Source organism: Macaca nemestrina, chromosome X (genome assembly GCF_043159975.1).
Source record: "Macaca nemestrina isolate mMacNem1 chromosome X, mMacNem.hap1, whole genome shotgun sequence".
Classification (NCBI taxonomy): domain Eukaryota; kingdom Metazoa; phylum Chordata; class Mammalia; order Primates; family Cercopithecidae; genus Macaca; species Macaca nemestrina.
The window spans coordinates 52,588,840-52,611,225 of NC_092145.1; the positions used below are offsets into that span (position 1 = coordinate 52,588,840).

At 39.0% G+C, this 22,386-nt stretch overlaps 2 protein-coding genes across 23 annotated transcripts in view; one reads left to right on the top strand and one right to left on the bottom strand.

The window, feature by feature from the left end:
- Positions 1-2,635: 2,635 nt before the first annotated feature.
- Positions 2,636-3,372, top strand: LOC105499762 (large ribosomal subunit protein uL16-like). Its single transcript, XM_011772560.3, has one exon. It carries the CDS (start codon positions 2,669-2,671, stop codon positions 3,311-3,313), a length of 645 nt encoding a protein of 214 aa, XP_011770862.2. The 5' UTR covers positions 2,636-2,668; the 3' UTR covers positions 3,314-3,372.
- A 4,211-nt stretch (positions 3,373-7,583) lies between these two features.
- LOC105499789 (G protein-coupled receptor associated sorting protein 2) overlaps positions 7,584-22,386 on the bottom strand; it is a 177,618-nt gene continuing 162,815 nt past the window's right edge. For 16 of the 22 annotated variants that reach the window (XM_071089169.1, XM_071089166.1, XM_071089154.1 and 13 more), the window contains 5 exons: positions 21,609-21,721; positions 15,891-16,081; positions 12,791-12,874; positions 11,869-12,039; positions 7,584-7,662 (listed from right to left, as the gene is read on the bottom strand). The gene's annotated coding sequence lies outside the window, so the exon portion shown is untranslated. Of the gene's footprint in view, positions 7,663-11,868; positions 12,164-12,790; positions 12,875-15,890; positions 16,082-21,608; positions 21,722-22,386 lie in introns of all 22 variants that reach the window. The other 6 variants (XM_071089160.1, XM_071089153.1, XM_071089150.1 and 3 more) reach the window with 4 other exon arrangements.

Genomic DNA, 22,386 nt, shown 5'->3' on the forward strand with positions numbered 1-22,386 from the left:
CTCCTTTGTCTTGACTTTAGATAACTTCATGACTATGTTCCTAGGCAATTATCTTTTTTTGCAATGAATTTCCCAGGTATTCTTTGAACTTCTTGTATTTGTCCAAATCTCTAGCAAGGCTGGGGAAGTTTTCTTTGATTATTTCCTCAAATATGTTTTCCGAACTTTTAGATTTCTCTTCTTCCTCAGGAACACTAATTGTTCTTAGGTTTGGACATTTAACATAGTCCCAAACTTCTTGGATGCTTTATTCATTTTTCTTAAATTCTTTTTTCTTTGTCTTTGATGGATTGGGTTAATTGGAAAGCCTTGTCTTTGAGCTCTGAAGTTCTTCCTTCTGCTTGTTTGATTCTATTGCTGAGACTTTCCAGTGCATTTTGCATTTCTCTATGTGTGCCCCTGATTTCCCGAAATTGTAATTGTTTTTTTATTTATGCTGTTTCACTGAAGAATTTTCGTTTTATATCCTATATCATGTTATTGATTTATTTAAGTTGGACTTCATCTTTCTCTGTTGCCTCTTTTATTAGCTTAATAATCAACCTTCTGAATTCTTTTTCTGGCTATTCCAGGATTTCATCTTGGTTTGGATCCATCGCTGGTGAGCTGGTGCAATCTTTTGGGGATATTAAAGAAACTTGTTTTGTCGTATTATCAGAAATTTTTTTTCTCGTTCTTTCTCATTTGGGCAGACTATGTCAGAGGGAAGATCTGGAATTCAAGAGCTGCTGTTCAGATTCTTTTGTCCCATGGGGTGCTCCCTTGATGTGGTGTTCTCCCCCTTCCCCTATAAATGGGGCTTCCTGAGAGCCAAACTGTCATGATTGTTTTTGCTCTTCTGGGTCTAGCCACCCAGTGGAGCTACTGGGCTCTGGGCTGGTCCTGGAGAGTGTCTGGAAAGAGTCCTGTGATGTGATCCATCTTCAGGTTCTGCAGCCAGTGGAGGTAGCAGGGGAGTGAAGTGGACTCTGTAAGGGTCCTTGGTTGTATTTTGGTTTAGTGTGCTGGTTTTGTGTTGGTTGGCCTCCAGCTAGGAGGTGGTGCTTTCAAGAGTGCATCAGCTGTGTCCTGTAGAGAGGATGCCAACTTTCCCTAGGGAGAGCTGGTTAAGTATTCAGATTTCTCAGGCGGTGGGCAGGGCCACAGAACTCCCAAGAGATTCTGACCTTGGTCTTTGGCTACCAGGGTGGGTAGAGAAAGACCACCAGGTAGAGGCAGGGATAGGCGTGGCTGAGCTCAGCCTCTCCTTGGGTGCGGCTTGCTGTGGCTACTGTGGGAGATGGGGGTGTGATATCTGGTCCAATGGAGTTATATTCCCAGGGGGATTATGGCTGCTTCTGCTGAATCATACAGTTTGCCAGCAAGTGGGGGGAAAGTCAGCGGTCACGGGCCTCAGCCTGCTCCCACACAGCCTGCAGTCCTAAAGGCTAGTGTCACTCCCACTGTGCCCCGCAACAGCAATGAGTCTATGTCAGGGCAACCAGTGACTAGGGCTGAGAACTTGTCCCAGACCACCAGCTTCCCCGCTGACAAAGCAAGCAGACTCAGTTTTTCGGTATCTCAGGGGGCCTGCAGCAGTGATCCAGTTTCTTCAAAGGGTCTGTGAATTCTCTCAGCTATCCTGGTATGTTCCTGCAGTACTTCTTGGAGCAAAGGTTTACAGTTTGAGTCTCCACAGGCTGCTCTGTCCATCTGAGCAGGAACTTCAAGCTAGTCCTGCTTTCTATCTGCCATCTTGCCCCCGTGCATTTATCTGAAATCAAAATACTTCTAATAAAAGTATTACACTCTTAATATTCCAGTATGAAAGTTCCTTTCTGCCTACATTAGAAATAATGTGAATCTTTACTAATCTGATAGGCAAAAAAATCATCTCTCATCGTTTCAATATAACTCATTTTTGCGCTCTTCTGAAATTTCATCCTGTGGATGTGACATAATCAACTTTCACAACCCCATGTTATTCAGTGCGTTCCAATATTCCCTATTATCTACACGATGCGGATGGCATTTTTTCAGAGTCTGTGTACTGGTAGTGGGTGTAATCCAGGGCACAGTTCCCTTGGCTATTTGCTCTGGTGAGCTGAATGGGTCCCCTTGGAGTCCAACAACTATGTTGAGGGAATTGTAATATTGTGATAACAGAACCTGGTTGATGTAGGAGTGTGTGTGTGTGTATGTGTGTGTGCTGACAACCACATTTCCCTTTACTTCCTTCTGGATTCTTTGTGTCTTTGCATCTCATTTGGTTTCCCTTTCCAAATTCAAGCCCAAAAGTGAAAACAGGGAAATATGAGGATGGCAGTACTTGTAACCAGATCTTTATCAACATTCTTCACTAAGTCCTGAAGATAAACATATAAAAGGAAATGCTAGCACAAAGGGTGTGAGCCTATGTAGGCCTTGATAAGTATTGCTCTACAGACACTCATAAAGTAGTGCCATTTAGACTCCCCAAGTACAGGGAGGTGAGAAAGCCTATAGAGGAATGAAGAAAGTACTGACACTGACAAGGTACTGCAGAGGAAAGGCCCTGGACTCTGCGGTGGACACACATATTAGTCATTTGTCTATTTTTGGTTTTGTTGTCTTTTTAGGTCTTAGCCATAAAATTTTTGCCTAGATCTCTCTTTCCCTTCGGCGCGCCACTGAGGATCCTGGTGTCGCCATGGGCCGCCGCCCCGCCCGTTGTTACCGGTATTGTAAGAACAAGCCATACCCAAAGTCTCGCTTCTGCCGAGGTGTCCCTGATGCCAAGATTCGCATCTTTGACCTGGGGTGGAAGAAGGCAAAAGTGGATGAGTTTCCGCTCTGTGGCCACATGGTGTCAGATGAATATGAGCAGCTGTCCTCTGAAGCCCTGGAGGCTGCCCGAATTTGTGCCAATAAGTACATGGTAAAAAGGTGTGGCAAGGATGGCTTCCATATCCGGGTGTGGCTCCATCCCTTCCACGTCATCCGCATCAACAAGATCTTGTCCTGTGCTGGGGCTGACAGGCTCCAAACAGGTATGCGAGGTGCTTTTGGAAAGCCCCAGGGCACTGTGGCCAGGGTTTACATTGGCCAAGTTATCATGTCCATCCGCACCAAGCTGCAGAACAAGGAGCATGTGATTGAGGCCCTGCACAGGGCCAAGTTCAAGTTTCCTGGCCGCCAGAAGATCCACATCTCAAAGAAGTGGGGCTTCACCAAGTTCAATGCTGATGAATTTGAAGACATGGTAGCTGAAAAGCGGCTCATCCCAGATGGCTGTGGGGTCAAGTACATCCCCAATCGTGGTCCTCTGAACAAATGGCGGGCCCTGCACTCATGAGGGCTTCCAATATGCTGCCCCCACTTAATACTCACCAATAAATTCTACTTCCTGTCCAGAAAAAAAAAAATTTTTTTTTGCCTAGATCAATGTACTTAAGTGTTTACCCCAGGTTTCTGTCTAGTACTCTTATAGTTTCCGGTCTTACATTTAAGTCTTTAATCGATCTTGAGTTGATTTCTGTGTAAGATGAGAGACAGAGGTGCAGTTTCATTCTTTTGCATATGCATATCCAATTTTCCCAATACCATTTATTGAGGAGGATGTCCTTTCCTCAACGTATGTTCTTGGTGCCTTTGTTGAAAATCAGTTTTGTGTGTAAACATGTGGATTTATTTCTGCGTTCTCTATTCTGTTCCATTGGTCTTTGTGTCTGTTTTCATACCAATACCATATAGTAATCAAAACATGATTACTATAGCCTTGTAATATACTTTGAAGTCAAGTAGTGTGATGCCTCCGGCTCTGTTCTTTTTGGTCTGGATTGGTTTGGTTATCTGGGTTCCTTTGCGGTTGCACATCAATTTTAGGATTGTTTTTTCTATTTCTGTGAAAAATGTCATTGGTACTTTGATAAGGATTGCATTGAATCTGCAGATTACTTTTGGCAGTATGGTCACTTTAATTATATTAATTCTTCCAGTCCATGAGCATAGAATATCTTTCCATTTGCTTGTGTCTTCTTCAGTTTCTTTCATCAGTGTTTTGTAGTTTTCCTTGTAGAGGTCTTTCACCTACTTGGTTAAATTTATTCCTAGGTTATTTTTGGTAGCTATTTCAAGTAGGCATGTCTTTTTAATTTCTTTCTCAGCCATTTCATCATCAGCTATTTCATCAATGGTGCATATAAACACTACCGATTTTTGTATATTGAGGTTCTATCCTACAACTTTATTGTATTTATCAAATTTGAGAGGGTTTTGATGGAGCCATTAGGTTTTTCTAGATACAAAATTATACATTTGCAAAGAGGAACAAATGCAAAGATATCCGACTTGGATATCTGTTATTTCTCTTGTCTGATTGCTCTGGCTAGGTCTTCCAGTACTATGTTGAATAGTAGTGATGAAGGTGAAAAAACAAGATCCTTGTCTTGTTCCAGGTCTTAGATGAAACGGTTTCAGCTTTTCCCCATTCATTATGATAGCTGTGAGTTTATCATATATGGTTTTTATTATTTTGAGGTATGTTCTTTCGATGCCTAGTTTCTTGAGAGTTTTTATCATGAAGGGATGATGAATTTTATCAAATGCTTTCTATGGATTGGTTGAGATGATCATACGGTTTTTGTACTTCATTCTGTTGATGGAATTACTGTATTATGTTTGTTGATTTGCATATGTTGAACCATTTTTGCATCCCTGGTATAAATCCCACTTGTTCATGGCATATTATCTTTTTGATGTGCTGTTGGATTCAGGTTGCTAGTATTTTGCTAAGAACTTCTGCATCTATTTTCATCAGGGTTATTGGCCTGTAGTTTTCTTTTTTGTTGAGTCCTTGTCTGGTTTTTAATATCATAATAATGCTGCTCTCATAAAATGAGTTAGGGAGAATTCCCTCCTCTTCAATGTTTTTTCAGCTGTTTGAATATAACTTGCGTTAGTTCTTCTTTGAAGGTTTGATAGAATTCATCAGAGAAACCACCCAGGCCTGGGCTTTTCTCTGTTGGAGGATTTTTATTACTGATTCAATCTCATTACTTATTGTGGTCTGTTCAGGTTTTCTATTTCTTCCTGATTCAATCTTGGTAGGTTGCATACGTCCAGGAATTTATTTATTTCCTCTAGGCTTTCCAATTTGGTGGTATATAATTGTTTATAATAGTCTCTGAATGATTATTTGTATTTCCATGTTATCAGTTGTAGTGTCTCCTTTTTCATTTCTGATGTTTATTTGTGTCTTCTCTCTTTTTTTTTCTTGGTTAGTCTAGCTGGCGGTTTATCAATTTTTTATCTTTTCAGAAATCCAACTCTTTCATTAAAACTTTGTATATTTTTAGTTTCTATTTTGTTTAGTTTGGCTCTGACTTTTACTGTTTCCTTCCTTCTACTCATTTGGGATTTGGTTTGTTTTTCCTTATTTAGTTCCTTGAGGTGTACAGTTAGATTGATTATTTGGAATCTTTTGCCTTTTTTGATGAAGGCATCTATTGCTGTAAATTTTTCTCTTAGCACTGCTTTTGCTGTAGCTCATAGATTTTGATATGCTGTGTTTCCATTTTCATTTGTTTCAAGTAACTTTTTGATTTCCTTCATAATTTTTTTTCTTGACTCAGTGGTCATTCTGGAGCATGCTGTTTGTTTAATTTCCACATATTTGTACAGTTTCCCAGGTTCCTCTTGTTACTGATTTCTACTTTTATTCCATTTTTGTCTGAGAACATACTTGATATGATTTTGATTTTTTAAATTTATTGAGACTTGTTTTGTGTCCTTCTACTTAACTACTTCTTACACCATTAAATAGAATACAGTAATAGCTATTTCAAATTAATGAACATAATACACATTATTTTTGTCAGTCTGTTCAAAAGTATATTGTCTAAATATTCATCAAAATACTTTTATTCCTGAATACCAAATTTCAAATATACAAAAGCACATTTATGAATTGTAATTAATCTTCACCTCTCACTAGCTCAACTCCTACCTCCTGACCCAAAATGTCTGTTGTCCATAGAATGGTGCACACATTCCAGACATGTTTCTGTGGATGCGGTGCACATGACCATGTCCACCTACACATGCATATAATCTTTGCCAAAAAGTGTGATCACATTAATCATCTCCTTTTGCAACCTGTCTTTTCCATTTAATATTCTTCTGAGGATTTATATTAGCATCTTATTAGTTCTTACAGTTTTAACATAATCAACAAGTTCATTGTTCATGTCTATATCTATTGGAATTGTATGTCAAAATTAGTTGCCAACTGCTTTGTTACTGAGCTTGCCCTATAAATTGTGGATGCTAATCTAACATCTGAGATGTAGTTTGAAAATGTTTCCCCATTATTTTATAGAAATTCTTAGCGTTATTTTCATTTAGAATGTGTTTTCAACTTCAATAATATGAATAAGATATATACAGATTGTAATTTAAAAAGAAATACTGGTGAAGAACACCTTAGGGCGTGTGTACTGTCGGCCTTGAGAAAAATACGAGCATTGAGAGTCCTGGAGATATCAAGACAAAAATGGAAAAATACTTTAAGTAATTCTAGAGTTAGCTGCTGATCTGGAGAGAAAAGAGTTTTCTCCCCGATTTACATAAACTTTCCCAAAGTACCATAATATGAATAATGGTCAAAGTGATAGGTACCTTGAATAGCAGTTAAGATTAAAGGAGATGAAATATAAAGTGCATTTGCTTACAGTAGTTTAGTGTATGTTAATTTCCTTCTCTCAAGCTCCCCTGTCCCAAGGCCAATACTTGAGCTTCTGCCTGAGCCCACTCACTACTTCGAGGAGCAACCAACTCGTGTGGCCCTACACCCAGGTCTCCTGGCATAAATGGCGGGATTTAATCTTCTCTATCTTCTTCATCACCCAGAGGGGTTGTGGAGTGAGGATGCATTGGTCCACAATAGCAGAGGGGTGGAATCTGACCATTTCTCAAGCCCTGGAAGCCCATCTTCTAAAAGGGAGGCTACTCAGGGCTGTCTATGGATGATGAGGGATGGAACCTCATTCCAATCCTACCACCTATCTGGAGAAACTTAGGCTCTGAAAGCCTGAGTTTGGCCATCTATGAAATGGGATTGACCATACCATCCTTACAGTGCTGTCCTGAGGGGTAAATGAGAAAACCTATCCAGAGTATATGGCATACAGTGGGACTTCAATGGCCTTTAAATGTTGGGACACAGCACTAGGGGATGGGTGAGCCTCAGGGCTAAGGAGGCATTGTGAAAAATCATTTCTCATTGTTTCTCTTTATGAGAAAACAGGTATCTAGTTGAAGAAAGCAAATGTCCCTGTGATATGCCTTGAGTTCAAAGATTTGTAGACAGTTGTTTCTGTACTTCCTGGGCATTATCAGAAGCTCATAAGAGCTGTTCAACATCATGCCCCCGAGCTGACCCAAATCCAGCTCCCCATGCTGGAAAAACAGGCATATCTTTGAATTCACCTGTTGAGCTCAGAAATCGGTAACACCAGGGTAGCAAAAAGTTGTGTTTGCCTAATGGCTGTTCCTGGACTGGTCAGTATGGTTTTGGGCTCTTTAGTTTTAGTTTTTTTTTTTTAAGGAAAAATTTGGACCCATACCGCAGTCACCAGTGCAGAGTCTTCAGATCATGCAGTACTCAGCCACATCACTTCAGGTTTTCGGTCATCTGCTGCCTCCCTTAGAGACAAAAATCCAATAGTTACTAGCAAGTCTTTGACACATGATATAGTTTGGCTGTGTCCCCACCCAAATCTCACCTTGAATTGTAATAATCCCCACATGTCAAGTGCAGGGCCAGGTGGAGATAATTGAATCATAAGGGCAGTTTATACCACACTGTTCTCATAGTAGTGAATAAGTCTCACGAGATCTGATGGTTTTATAAATGGGAGTTTCCCTGCAGAAGCTCCCTTGCCTGCCACCATGTAAGATGTGTTTTTGCCTTCTGCTATGATTGTGGGGCTTCCCCAGCCATGTGGAACTGTGAGTCAATTAAACCTCTTTCCTTTATAAATTACATAGTCTCCATTATGTCTTTATTAGCAGCATGAGAACAGACTAATATAACACACAATTGTCCAGTTTTTAATTAGCTAACAACTAAATATTTACAGAGCCCAGAACTCATGCTATTCCACTGGAGGTACCTCATGAACCCTAAAGTCGAATTAACTGGGTAAGAAAGGAAATTAATATATGGGTGACTTCATTGTTTAAATCTGAGATGAGATGGTTCTTCTCATTAATTTTTAAACTTGATCGGGTTTCAAAAAATTGATGATTTTCAAAAATCCCTCCTTGGACCTCTCATCACCTATTCAACCACATGATAGAGATACCACTCCTCTCCCTCTCCCCGCCTCTCTCTGGCGCTCGCTCTCTGTCTGTCTGTCTGTCTCTCTCTCTGTGTGTGTGTGTGTGTGTGTGTGTGTGTGTGTGTACGTGTATGTGTCCTCCCCCATTGGATTCTCTCTTCTCCTTCAAATTCAAAGTTCCACAAAGAGTTTTATACATTCCTTGTTAATACTCTCCACTTTTGACTGACTCTTTATCCCATTACACTATGGATTCTGTCCCCAGGATCATCAATTAACACATATGAATTAAAACTCTTTTGAGGCCGGGTGCGGTGGCTCACGCTTGTAATCCCAGCATCTTGGGAGGCTGAGATGGGCGGATCACGAGGTCAGGAGATCAAGACCATCCTGGCTAACATGGTGAAATCCCGTCTCTACTAAAAATACAAATAATTAGCCGGGCGTGGTGGCAGGCGCCTGTAGTCCCAGCTACTCGGGAGGCTGAGGCAGGAGAATGGCATGAACCCAGGAGGCGGAGCTTGCAGTGAGCCAAGATGGTGCCACTGCACTCCAACCTGGGCGACAGAGCGAGACTCCGTCTCAAAAAAAAAAAAAAAAGAAAAAGAAAAACAAACAAACAAACAACAAAAAAACTCTTTTGAAATACCTTCCTTGTGCAATCAAAAATAACAAATGGAAAGTACAATATACTCATACTGAGCAATTGTGATACAAAATCAGATCAAGCTCTAAATGATATGCATCCCTGAACTAATCAATGGATTTGGGTAGTAGCCTGGACATACGAAAATCAACTCAGGGAATCACTGTCTTCTTTCACCAGCATGACCCAGTTTAGATTCCAGATAGACAGGGTAAGCCTACATGAATTATAGTTTGGATTAAAGATAGAAAATTAGGTCTGGGCAAATGGAAGGTATTTCATGTCAGGAAACACTGAGACATTATTTTAGGCTAGTTAGCTTCAGGGAAGCGCTAAGATTTTGAATTCATCAGGGAATAAAGAGGTTTGAAAAATGGTATCTGCAGATTTTGTTGGAGCTCCCCACAGCATATAAACTGAGAAAATGGGTGTGTCTGCTTCAGTGAGTCTGAGAGACAGTATAAATGACAAATAGGCATATATGGTAGGTCCCTCTATGAAGATGTGAATGTGTGTTTGTTCTCCTCATGTTTCTTCCTTTCTCCTATTTCATGAGGTAGCCAGGTATTTAGGGATGAAACCACGTCAGAAAACAATATCATATTTCACTTACAGATATATGCATATGTAATAAAAGTATAGAAAAATGTCTTAAAAATGTAAAACCTAAATTATACATTGTGGTCACCTGTGGGAAAGAAGGCAGCTGAGGTAATAAGAGAAGACTTTAAAGTGTGTTTGACTCACCTATGAAGGTTTTATATGTTGACATGAGTATGTAGAAGTCTGTTGTATTCTATAATTTTTTGTGTTACTTTAAGATTTCATAACAACCACTATTTCTCTGAGACTTAATTCTGATTTTAAAAAGATCCATACCAATTAAGAAATTCAGGGAAATATAATCAAGTCCAGATATATAATTAATCAATAACCCCATCACTGGTTAATTTTTAAACTTTTTTTTGTATTAATGCTCATTTCATTCCCTATGCATGCATATTTAATGTTTGTATACTAAATATGGGTTTCATTAATTTGAAGACTCAACATTTGCTAAAGATCATGAAAGCAGTTATTAAATGTACACACATTTTCTACCTGATCTATCTGACTCCAAAGCCCACATCCCTAACCACTGGGTATACAAGGAAAGATCTGGTACTTAGGACCCAGGTCTCCTGGTTTCAGTCTGTTTTATAGCAGACTCATCTTCATGCTCTGTCATTCGGTGCTGTCTCCTTTCCAGAGCTTAATGAAAAGCTGCTATTCCAATGTCCAAATGGAAGGTAAAAGAAGGTAGCAAGAAAGGATATCAAACAAAATGTAATGAGGGGATGATTTTCCTTCTCCTCCACTGCATTGTCAGGTTACCTGTGCTACAGAGACAGCAAAGCCCGCCGTCCCTCCCTCTCTCTCTCTCTTTCCCCCTCCCTCCCTACCTTCCTCCCTTCCTCTCTTTCTTTTTTCAGGGTCTTGCTTTGTTGCCCAGGCTGAGTGCAGAGAGAAAATAAATCAAAGTGTGGAGAGACTGTGACCCTGTGAAAAGAGTGTTCTGGTGAAGAATGTGACTTCAGGAGGAAGCATAAACCCACTGCCAGATGGGAGCCTATGGGACCTGGGGTTAGAGAAAAACTAAACTAAAGTAGGTGTAAGATTAACCTGGGTTAATTTTATGGCTATGTTTTTTTCGGAAATATTTCTTAAGTAACATATTTTAGGAGCCACATTTTTATCATAAATGTATTCCACACTTGTCTTTACAAAAGGTTAATATTGAGTCAAGCGCAGAATTTAAAAACTATTAATACCCAGTGTTAAAGCAAACTAAATATGACCTGAGAAGGACTCCGTACTTCTATATTTGAGTCCTTGTAACCTAGCTTAATAGGCAAAATTGAAAACGTAACTTCGGAGTATGTGCCTGTAACAATAGCTAACTCTTGGCCAATCCCAGCGGCCATACTTCAACCATTCGTGTACTGCGGAGTGTTCAAACTGGGTTTAAACAAGGCAAACACCAAGCTATAATCAATCCAGCCATTCTGTACCTCACTTCCAATTTCTGTACATCATTTCCCTTTATTGGTCTATAAATCTTTTTCCACCATATGGCTGTGCTAGAGTCTCCATGAATCTGCTGTGATTCTGGGGGCTGCCCAATTCACGAATTGTTCATTGCTCAAAGTCCTTTAAATTTAATTTGGCTGAAGTTTTTCTTTTATCATCAGTATTCCTATCCTTATTGAAATTTACATCATGCTACTTTGTTTTTTTATACATGTATATAAGCAAATGTAATGGACACACATACATTACATTTTATATAATGGTTATACTATATATGGAGCTTGGTATTCTGGGTTTTTATTTTCATTTCTACTTCTATTTGAACTTTTATACAAAGTACTAATATGTGGATGAAGCATTCTGATTAAATTACAAGATATATAATCTAACTTTGCCTTTTAATGAACCAGCTGACCCAACCCCAATTTTCAAACAATGCATCTGATTGGAAATGCCATATCTACATTGCATATTAAATGTAATATATATATATGGGTCTGTTCATGAGCTTTCTACAGACATCCTTTAATCTGTATGTCAAAGACTCCATCAGTTACAAAAGCAAAGTTTCATGGAACATTGCAATACCTGACAGTGTAATCCTGATTCCTATCATTCACCCTTTGGATGAATGGTGCAATAATAAAACAAAATAAACAATAATAAAAATGCCAGCAATTGTAGGATACATGATAGATAAATTATTTGTTCTAGATTATGCAACCATCGAGTGATAGTTCCCAGACTCAAATCCAAGTCCTTCTCACCCCAAAGCCCACACAGCTAACCACTGTTCCTATAATAAATGTCCTTCTGTGGTAGACTAGAGGCTGACAAAAGAACAGGACTCACTCCAGGTCCTGTGGTCACTTTACAGGTCTGGCAACTAGGATACAGGTTCAATGACCCCCATCTTCTGTCCAGCTATTATTCTTTGCTCTTCTTTAATATTCCTTCTTTCTGGGGCTCAATAAATTCATTCACCATGTCGCACTAGGATGAAAATAGGAGATCAGAAAGTACCTGGAATCAAAAGAATAACGAGATACAACCAACATTCACTGCTTGTCACCATGTTTCCAGATCCTCTCGTTTCAAATCTTTTATTTTATGCAGCACAGATGTATTCTTCCAGGGCCAGCAATCTCTAAGAATGTACCCCGAAAGATACAATTAAAAAAGACAAAAGGCATAAACACAAGGCAATTCATGGTAGAACAATTTGTAACAGGACAAGACTAGAAATGAGACAGATATCCATCAATAAGGAATTGATTGAATAATCTAAGGTACATCTACATCCCAGAGTTTTATAGAGGTAAAACAAGCTATGAGAACTCCCCCTTCTACTCCTTTGTAATGATTTTCAGCATATATTGTTAACTGAAGAAAGGTGCAGAAAAATGTGTTGAGTCACTGCTGTCCAATATAGTAGACATTGTCCACATATGGCCATTTACATTTAAGTTGATTAAACATACATGAAACTAAAAGTTCAGTTCCATTCAACACGTTTCAGGTGTTCAACCGCCACAGTTGCCATTAGCTATTGTATTGAACAATGTAGACAGTATATTTCATCTCTATAGAAATTAAAATGATTTTTCTGTTATTCCCACATACAGCTTTCTATTCAGCATATGAAGAGGCTGGAACATCTAGTGGACTTCTGTATCCCTTTAACCTGGAATGCCTCCTTTTTCAACCCAGAGTTTCAGAACGCTCTATAGGGTATGCATGGGCCACAGCCCCTCCCTCCCACCTTCCTGCTCACCGATGTTCAAGCTGTAGTTCAAGCTTCTGTCATGAGGGGGGCGCCATTGTACCACCATTATAGAACTCTTCTGCAAAGACGTGTCTGCAAGGAGCAAAAAATACAATACTTCCCTTAAACCACAGCTTATGAGCCTAAGTGCAGAATGATTCATTCTAATTCTGTCAAAAAAAAAGAACAACTGGTAAGTGTAAAAGAAGACTGCAAATACATATATGGTGGGGCATCCATAGGATGAAACACCAGGTAGGTCTAACACTCCTTGGCTGTTGCTGGAAGACAGAATCTTAATGGATCGCATCAGGGCAGGTGAGAGGTGACTGAGAGAGGATGAGGGCAAAAAGGGCAGGTCTGGGAGGCTGTGCTTATAGTGTCCTGGAGAGGGGATGAGTGGGAAGCGGTGGTAGAAGGTGCAGGAAGCCTGTACAGGGGTGGATGGAGAGTGAACGAATGCCCTGCTATCTGGAAGGGACCCTCCTACAGTGTGGAAACCTCAACCTACACTGAGAAGGGAAGAGATGAATCAGTGAATGTGATGTAGATTTGGGGTCGACAGCAAATGGAACTGTTTTAATATACACACAAATACTCCAAACAGAACTGGTATTTCAGTGAACAAACGATGTTATAACATATGTTACTCTTTGTTAGATGTACTCCTTTTTCTTAAAAAAGAACAAAAGTGAAGATGGCTGTGATGTCTCCTGGTGGCCAGAGCCAGGATTGCAACTCTGAGAGTTGACTGGTGAGTTCAGCAGGGGAAAGGGAGGGATGGAGGTTGGGAGGTTGATTAATGGGATCAGCCAGTTTTCTGGAATTTTTGATGTACCTACAGAAATCCCTCTGTATCCATTATTTTTCTGGGTTATAAAAAAGTACGTTTTCTGGGATATCTAAATTTGAGATTGGAAGTACAGTGTCAGTCTGAACTGGGGATAATGCTGCAACTGTGAACTGTATTTGAGGTGGTAGAGCTAGAGGAGCTAGAACATACACACATACACACACACTCATGTGTGAGTCAATTCATTTTAAAAAAATCTACATTATTTCCCTAGGAAATTGAATAAATGAATACCTAAAGTAAGGAATATATGTGTACCATACTCTTGTCAATATGTTCACAGCATATTGTTTTTAATATTTTATCAAAATACTTTTTCCTGAATATAAAATGTAAAACAATATATAAAAATACATATATGAATTGAAATTAACCTGTATCTCTCACTGGAGCAGCTCCTAACCCCTGACCCCTAGGTGTCTGCTGTCCATAGAATGGTGCATACTGTGAAATGTGTCTCCACAGGTGAGATGCACACAAATATGTTCACCTACACACACACACACACACACACACACAGACTGTTCCAAAGGTTGAATCACATCCTTATCTTCTTTTGCAACCTATTTTTTCCACTATTCTTCTCAGGATTTATATTTACATCTTATTAGTTTCTGTGGTTTTGGCATAGTTCGTGTGTTTATTGTTAATGTATCTAATTATTTGACTTCTCCACTGAAATTATTTGCCTAAGTTCTTTGTTAGTGTGCTTCGCAAAGCATGAATTCTAACCCACTATCTCAGCTCTAGTTTGCACAGATTTTTCCAGAGTTTTTACGCTATTCTTAGGTTTTTTAAATTTAGAATTTTTCAATTTAAATTATCTTCTGACTTAAAACCACATGGATCACAATTTTTTAAAAAAATGTTAAACTGCCTTGGAACATGTAATGGCAGTGCCCAAGGAGAATTAGATCATTCCGAGCCCAGGAGGCACAGAGACAAACTGGAGAAAACTTTAGAATAATTCAGAATTACCTGCTAATCGAGACACAACAAAGATATTTCCCTGATGTACAGAAACTTGTCTAAAGTACCCTGATCTGAATAATGGACATAATTCAGTGGGTATTCTTGTAGGTAACTTGAATAGCTGTTGAGATTAAAGGAGATGAAATATAGAGTGCATTTGCCTAAAGGAGTTGTGATGGTTAACACTGAGTGTCAACTTGATTGGATTGAAGGATACAAAGTATTAATCCCAGGTGTGTCTGTGTGGGTGCTTCCAAAAGACATTAACATTTGAGTCAGTGGGCTGGGAAAGGCAGATCCACTCTTAATCTGGTGGGCACAATCTAATCAGCTTCCAGTGAATATAAAGCAGGCAGAAAAATGTGAAAAAGAGAGGCTGGTCTAGCCTCCCAGCCTACATCTTTCTCCCATGCTGGATGCTTCCTGCCCTCGAACATTGGACTCAAAGTTCTTCAGTTTTGGGACTCGAACTGACTCTCCTTGTTCCTCAGCTTGCAGATGGCCTATTGTGGGACCTTGTGACTGTGTAAGTTAATACTTAATAAACTCTCTCTCTCATATATATGCGCTCACCTGTCTCAAGGCCAACTCTTGAGCTTCTGCCTGAGCCCACTCACCACTTCAGGCATTAATCAGCCAACTCATGTGTCCCTACACACAGGTCTGTTGGCACAAAGAATGGGATCTCACCTCTGTCATCTTCATCCAGAAAAGTTGTTGAGTAAAGACTCATGGGGTCACAATAGCAGGGGGGTGGAATCTCACCATTTCTCAAGCCCAGAAACCCATCTTCTAAAAGGGAGGCTCATCAGGGTCCTCTAGGGAGGGTGAGGGATGGAATTTCATTCAAATCCTGCCACTTACCTGAAGAGGTGACTTAGGTAAGAGCCTGAACTTAGTCATCTTTTAAATGGGACTGACCATACCATTCTTACATAGCTGCCTGATGGGTACATGAGGAAACGTCTTCAGAGTATATGGCATGGGGTGGGACTTAAATGGCCTTTAAATGGGACATAGCATTAGGGGCTGGCGGAGCCTCAGTGCTAAGGCAGGCATTGTGAAAAATCATTTCTCATTGCTCCCCCTTATGAGAATACAGACATCTAGTTGAAGAAAGCAAATGTTCCTGTGATATGCCTTGAGTTCAAAGTTTTGTAGACAGTAGTTTCTCTACTTCGTGAGTGTTATCAGAAACTCATAAGAGCTGTCTAACATCATGCTTCTGAGATGACCCAAATTTAGTTCCCCACACTGGGAAGACAGGAATGTCTTTGAACTTACCTGTTGAGCTCAGAGACAGCACCAGGGATGCAAGGTATGGTGTTTGCCCAGTGGCTGCTCCTGGACTACCTGGTATGTTAATATATTTATTGGTATATTCTAGATCTGTCCCAAAATCACCAGTGCAGGGGTTTTCAGATCGTGCATTAACCAGCCACATTGCGTCAGAATTTCAGCCATCTGCTGCCTCCCTGAGAGACAAAAATCCAAGAGTTACTAGCATTTCTTCACACACAATGTCTATTCTTTCATTAGGTAATAACTAAATATGTATTGAGCTCAAAACCCATTCTATTCCATTGGAGGTGTCTCATGAGCTCTAATGTGATATAAAAGCATAAGGGAAATAAACACGTGGGCAACTTCAAGGGTTCATTCTGAGACAGCTTTTTTTCACATTAGCTTTTAACTTGGTCAAGTTTCAAGAAATTGAATATTTTTAAAAAATCTCTCCTTGGACCCCCCTCGTCACCCATTCAGCTACAGGATACAGATCTCCCTGTCTCTGTCTCTCCCTCCCTTATCCTTCTTCTCCTTCATATTCAAAGTACCAAAAAGAGTTTTCTACAAGCTCTGTTAACATTTTTCACTTCCCACTCATCATCCTACTGCCCTATGGCTTCTGTCTCTGGGATTGCAATGAACATTCTCTCCAAAGTCATAATCCACCCATTTCTTACTAGGTCCAGGTTTCGTATAAATACACTAACATAGGGCATATTACTTTTAATGAGCTCCTACAGTATGTATGATTGCAGACTGCTTCTTTCACCTAACAACAGAGCTTTCACAGTTTCCCAGGCTCTAGAGCATGATGCACTGGACATAAGTCCAAGCTGTCCTGCTCCCTAACTGTTCAGTCTTAGGCAAAGTCCTTAAACTCTCTGTCCCTTAGTTTTCCATCTGTAAAACTGAATTTTGCAATAGTATTTAACTCATAAGTGTGTTCTAGGTACTGAATGATCCAACACATTAAAAGCATATAGTACCTATGATATGTTGGCACTTTTAAATACTTTTCACATACCTTACTGGTATTCATATCCCTGTAGCCATGAAAAAAAATTAGGGTATCAACCAATGTTTATTCATAATCAACGACATTTGGGGTATGATGTTTGTACATGTAAGAGTTTCCTAGGGCCACCATAACAAATTATCACAAACTTTGCATATTTAAACAACAGAAATTTATTATCCCATGATTCAGATGTACAAAACCAAAGTCTGAAGTACAAAATCAAGGTGTAGGCAGGACTGCATTGCCTCCAAAGCCTTTAGGGGAGAATCCTTTCTTAGCTCTTCCAGCTTCTTGTGGCTCCTGCTTTATTTGGTTTGAGGTGGCATAACTCAATCTCTGCCTCAGTCTTCACATGGCCTTCTTCCCTGCATGTGTCAAATCTCCCTCTGCTTTCTTTTATATAGACACCAGTCATTGGAGTTGGGCATCAACCTACATTCAGGATATTCCCTTCTGGGAGATCTTTCACTTCATTATGTCTACACAGACCCTATTTCCAAATAAAGTTTGGGTGGATTAGGATTGGGACATGTTTTGAGGGGGACAAAATTCTACCCACTACAGTTAAATAAGCAAGTTACACCACTAAATGTAAGATAAAGTATCTTCTGTATGTACATGGACTGGCTGATCCCTGAGAGGTTGAACTAGACCAAGCTATAGCCCTTTGGAAAGGGAACCTGGATGGTAGTCTATTAACGGGTACACAACTACTATATAAAGGGTACTTTATATTTCATCTCATTTTGATTTCAACAATTCTATCCAGTACAAATAATTATGCCCATTAATTGGATCAGGGAGCACAAATGAAAAGACTGATAACTTGATCTAGGGAAACTACCTTATAAACTATTGTTCCAGGATTCTAAACCTAGAATTATTCAAAACGTTTTTTCCCTTCTGTCCCGTCAGCTGACATCTGATATAACTTAAAGCATTTTTTTTTTTTTTTTAAGAGATGGAGTCTCGCTCTGTCACCCAGGCTGGAGTGCAGTGGCTTATTGTAGCCTCCTCCTCCTGGGTTCAAACGATTCTCCTGCCTCAGCCTCCTGAGTAGCTGGGACTACAGGTGTGCACCACCAAGTCCAGATAATTTTTTGTATTTTTAGTAGAGATGGGGTTTCCTGATGTTGGCCAGGCTGGTCTCAAACTCCTGACCTCAAGTGATCCACCCATGTCGGCCTCCCAAAGTGCTGGGATTACAGGTGTGAGCCACTGCACCTGGCCTTAAAGCATTATTGTTTAGTTGAGTCGTTCTTTCGAAAACAATGTGCTAAAGTGCTTTTTAAATAGTAAAAAACTATAAAGTATAGAATTGTATTTGCATAGCTAAAATAGAAAACAAAAAGAAATAAAAAATTTGGGAGAAATTATTTCTAACCCATATTCAATCATGTTTTATATCCTACAAATATGAAATATTCATGAACAAGAGAAATAAGCCAATCATATCGAGACAATATATAAATCTTAGAAAAATGATATAAATTCCAACACTTGGGAACACACCAAAACAAATAAAATATATGAAACAGAATCATATTTAGTCAACCAGTTAAGTCATAAATTATAATGTAGTGCATGGATTTATGTAAAATAATTTATATAGACAGATTAACATGGATTTAGAGGTATGTGTGTCAATAAAAGTAAGTTAGTATACTACATGCAGAGAAAAACATCTGAAGAGTAGATACTAATAAATTAAGAGAAACTATCTTTGTATATGGAGAAGGAGAAGATGTGACAGATGGACAATATTTTTAATATGTAATATACATTCTGATTATATTTGATAAATCTTAAACAATGAAAATAATTAACTGATAATGTGACAAAGTTATTAAGATTCTGTTCTGTAAATCAGAAAAATCTGTGACCTAGTCACAAAATTATAGTGTAGAAATGCATTAAGAATCATGTTCATATGCTGTGTGAAAATAGTACATTAAAAATTATATTTTGTAAATCAGTGTGTGCACATTGTAGAGAGATAGAGGATTCTTTTATAAATGTGCAATTCTCTGGTGTTCTAAATTTAGAAACTTTATTGTACAAAATGTGGAAAACAAAAAGTTGTGAAATTACAAATATGATGCTCATATATTCATTGCTTTGGAAACATGTTCACAGTATACTGTTTTATACATAAGACAAGTAGCTCAAAACTATTTGATGGTGTGTTTATATGTTTCAGTGTGGGTGTCTGCATGTTGCTTGTATCTCAGTCTTCTTCACAACAGTTATACACACACAAACTCTTGCAGCTTTCTATTCAGTTTGCAGATAGAGAGTAAAGGATAAGGTCACCCTTGTGTTGGTTTCATCCTTGGTTCTCCTCATGAGTAAGGGACTACATGTTTACTTTCTCTTTTAGCCCTTCACTACATCAGAGTTGTGGATTTCTGGTTTTGTGCTTGTCTTTTCCCTAGGACAGAAGTCCCTCCAATTTGGTCTTCTAGCTGACATGAAGTTTCTGCTTTATGCAAGACTGCCTCTCCCATTTGAGGGATGTGGACCCAGATCCACAAAAAACTGAAAAGACTAGAGACTGAATTGTCAAAGACAAGCACAGGAGTAGGACTCCTATCCAAATATCTAATTCTTCTGATTTAGTGAGATGGCTTTCATGAACTTCTCACATGATGTTCACCACCCCTCAGCATTCCTCTTCCTCTGTGGGGAAATAGGCATTTTCATGCATTGCTAGAAGTAATGTTAAATGGTACAGTCCCTGTGGTGGGGTTTGATGCTATCTATAAAAATACATTGGTATTTACTCTTGGAAACAGCAATCCCTCTTCTAAAAATCCATCCCAAAGAAATACTGCAAAAAGATAAAAGGCATATACACGAGGCTATTTATGGTAGAAAATTCCTAACAGAATACTAGTAATATGACAGATGCCCAGTACAGGGCCAACTAAATAATCTAAGGTACAACTACACCCTAGAGTACTATGCAAGTATAAAAAGCAAGGAGGACTCCCTCTCTGTACTGCTATGAGTAATCTCTACGACACATTGTGAAATAAAAAGCAAGAAGAAGAAGGAAAAAAAAAAGTATAGAGCAGCAGTATCCAATACAGTAGCCACTACTGACATATGTCAACTTAATTTAAATTACAAACTCAGTTTCTTAGTCTTACTCATCACGTTTCACATGCTCAATAACCATAGCTAGCTAGTGGCTACTGTGTTGCACAGTTTAGATATAGAACATTTTCATTTCTGGATAAATTTTTACTGGGGAAGTAATATAATAAATAATATACATATTTGCTTTTTTTTTTTTAGAATGAGGGTAATAACAAAAACTAATAAAATGATTACCTACAATAGGACAGAGGAGCAGCCCGGGATAAAAGCAGATGACATGTATCTCTTACAAAGGATACACATTTCCTGGTTAAACACACTGGAGAGGACAAAAAAAATGACTAACCCGGTAGCAATGAGCAACCAAAAGTACTCAGACTGAATCCAAAAAAACAAAACACAAACAGAACAAGCTCACTGCTCACCTTTGGAAACTCCTAAGGAAACAAGTCACTGTTTTGAAAAGTGGAAATACTGCAAAAGAACTAAACATTCATCCTACCTTCCCTGTGTATACCACATCTCAATATAATCTAATAGGTCAGAGGAAGTTTTCTTTATACATGAATTCCAGCTGGTGAAGGCAGAAGAAATCAGAATTACAATGTCACCCTTTTTGTAACATTTAATGAAATGCAGATACAGGTAAGAATATTCAGAGACTGCAAAAAACATGAAGTAAAGGTGAATAGGGAAATTTTATAAAGAACAGATCATGCTGATGACACCTGAACCCAGTGATTAATTTCAACATCACAGGAGAGACAACCAGATCCAATGAGCCTCCTAGTGTAACACTGTAAGAATAAACACCACCACACCTGAGATATTCAAGCCAAAAAACTTGAATCTCAACAAGCCTCTAAATCTCATTACCAATTTAAAGGACATAAGACTGGCCAGATGAACTTAATAAACAACAAAATAAGGACACAATCAGCAATATCCAGAATGCAAACTCCACAGGACAACAATCCAATTTCTTAAGCAAATAAATAAGGTTTTTAAAAAGAGTACAGACCTTCTTTGATTAAAAGAGACTTAAAACTTGAGAGAACTAAATTAAGGAGAAACTGATATTAAAACCACAATGAGATACTGCTACACACCCAGCAAAAGAAAAAAAAAAAACAAAAAAGATGGAAAACACTAAGTGTGGCAAGGATGTGGAGCAGTGGAACTCTTACACTGTTGATGGAAAAACCACTTTGAAAAACTGACGGTGTCCACTGAGCTGAACATAAACATACCCTGTGACTCAGAAATGCCAGTCCTTGGCACATGCCCAAGAGAAATGAAAATAAATGTCTATCCAAACATATGTATAAGATCATTCATTGTGGCACATATACACCATGGAATACTATGCAGCCATAAAAAAGGATGAGTTTGTGTCCTTTGTAGGGACATGGATGCAGCTGGAAACCATCATTCTCAGCAAACTATCGCAAGAACAGAAAACCAAACACCGCATGTTCTCACTCATAGGTGGGAACTGAACAATGAGATCACTTGGACTCGGGAAGGGGAACATCATACACCGGGGCCTATCACGGGGAGGGGGGAGGGGGGAGGGATTGCATTGGGAGTTATACCTGATGTAAATGATGAGTTGATGGGTGCTGACGAGTTGATGGGTGCAGCACGCCAACATGGCACAGGTATACATATGTGACAAACCTGCACGTTATCCACATGTACCCTAGAACTTAAAGTATAATAAAAATAAATAAATAAAATTTAAAAAAATCATTCATAACACCATTATTCATAAGTCAAACACTGGAAAAATATGTAAATCTCCAAAAGGGATACATATATTGTGAAATACCCAAATAATGCAATGCCATCCATCAATGAGAATGAATAATCTACAACTATAGACAAGAATAATGGAAATCACACATGCATTATGCTGATTGAAAGGAGATAGACACAAAAGACTGCGTGCTGTACGATTCCAGGCATTTTTCTGCTCATGTCCCAATAGATTTTGGTAAAGGAAAGGAAAATCATTACCCCATTTCCATTTATTTGAAGGTATTCTATGTCTTCCTATATTACCTGCAAGTTAACCTCAGAGAAGCATGTATCCTCTGAACCCTTGAAAAGTGATTCACTATACATAAGAAAAATGCTAATACCATGTCTGAGAACAGATAACTGTGTGAGATGGGAGATATACCTGTGCTCACTGCCAGCTCTAATCTATAAACTCTAGGTGACCGTGAGTAAATCACACCTTATTTGCATCACCAATCAATGGTGGTCCGACCAGGCCTGTCTCCAAACTAAAGAAACCTAAAGCACTAGACAAAGTGACTTCCACCTGGAAAAGCACTCTGAATTCCTAAAAAGGAAGATAATTCATCT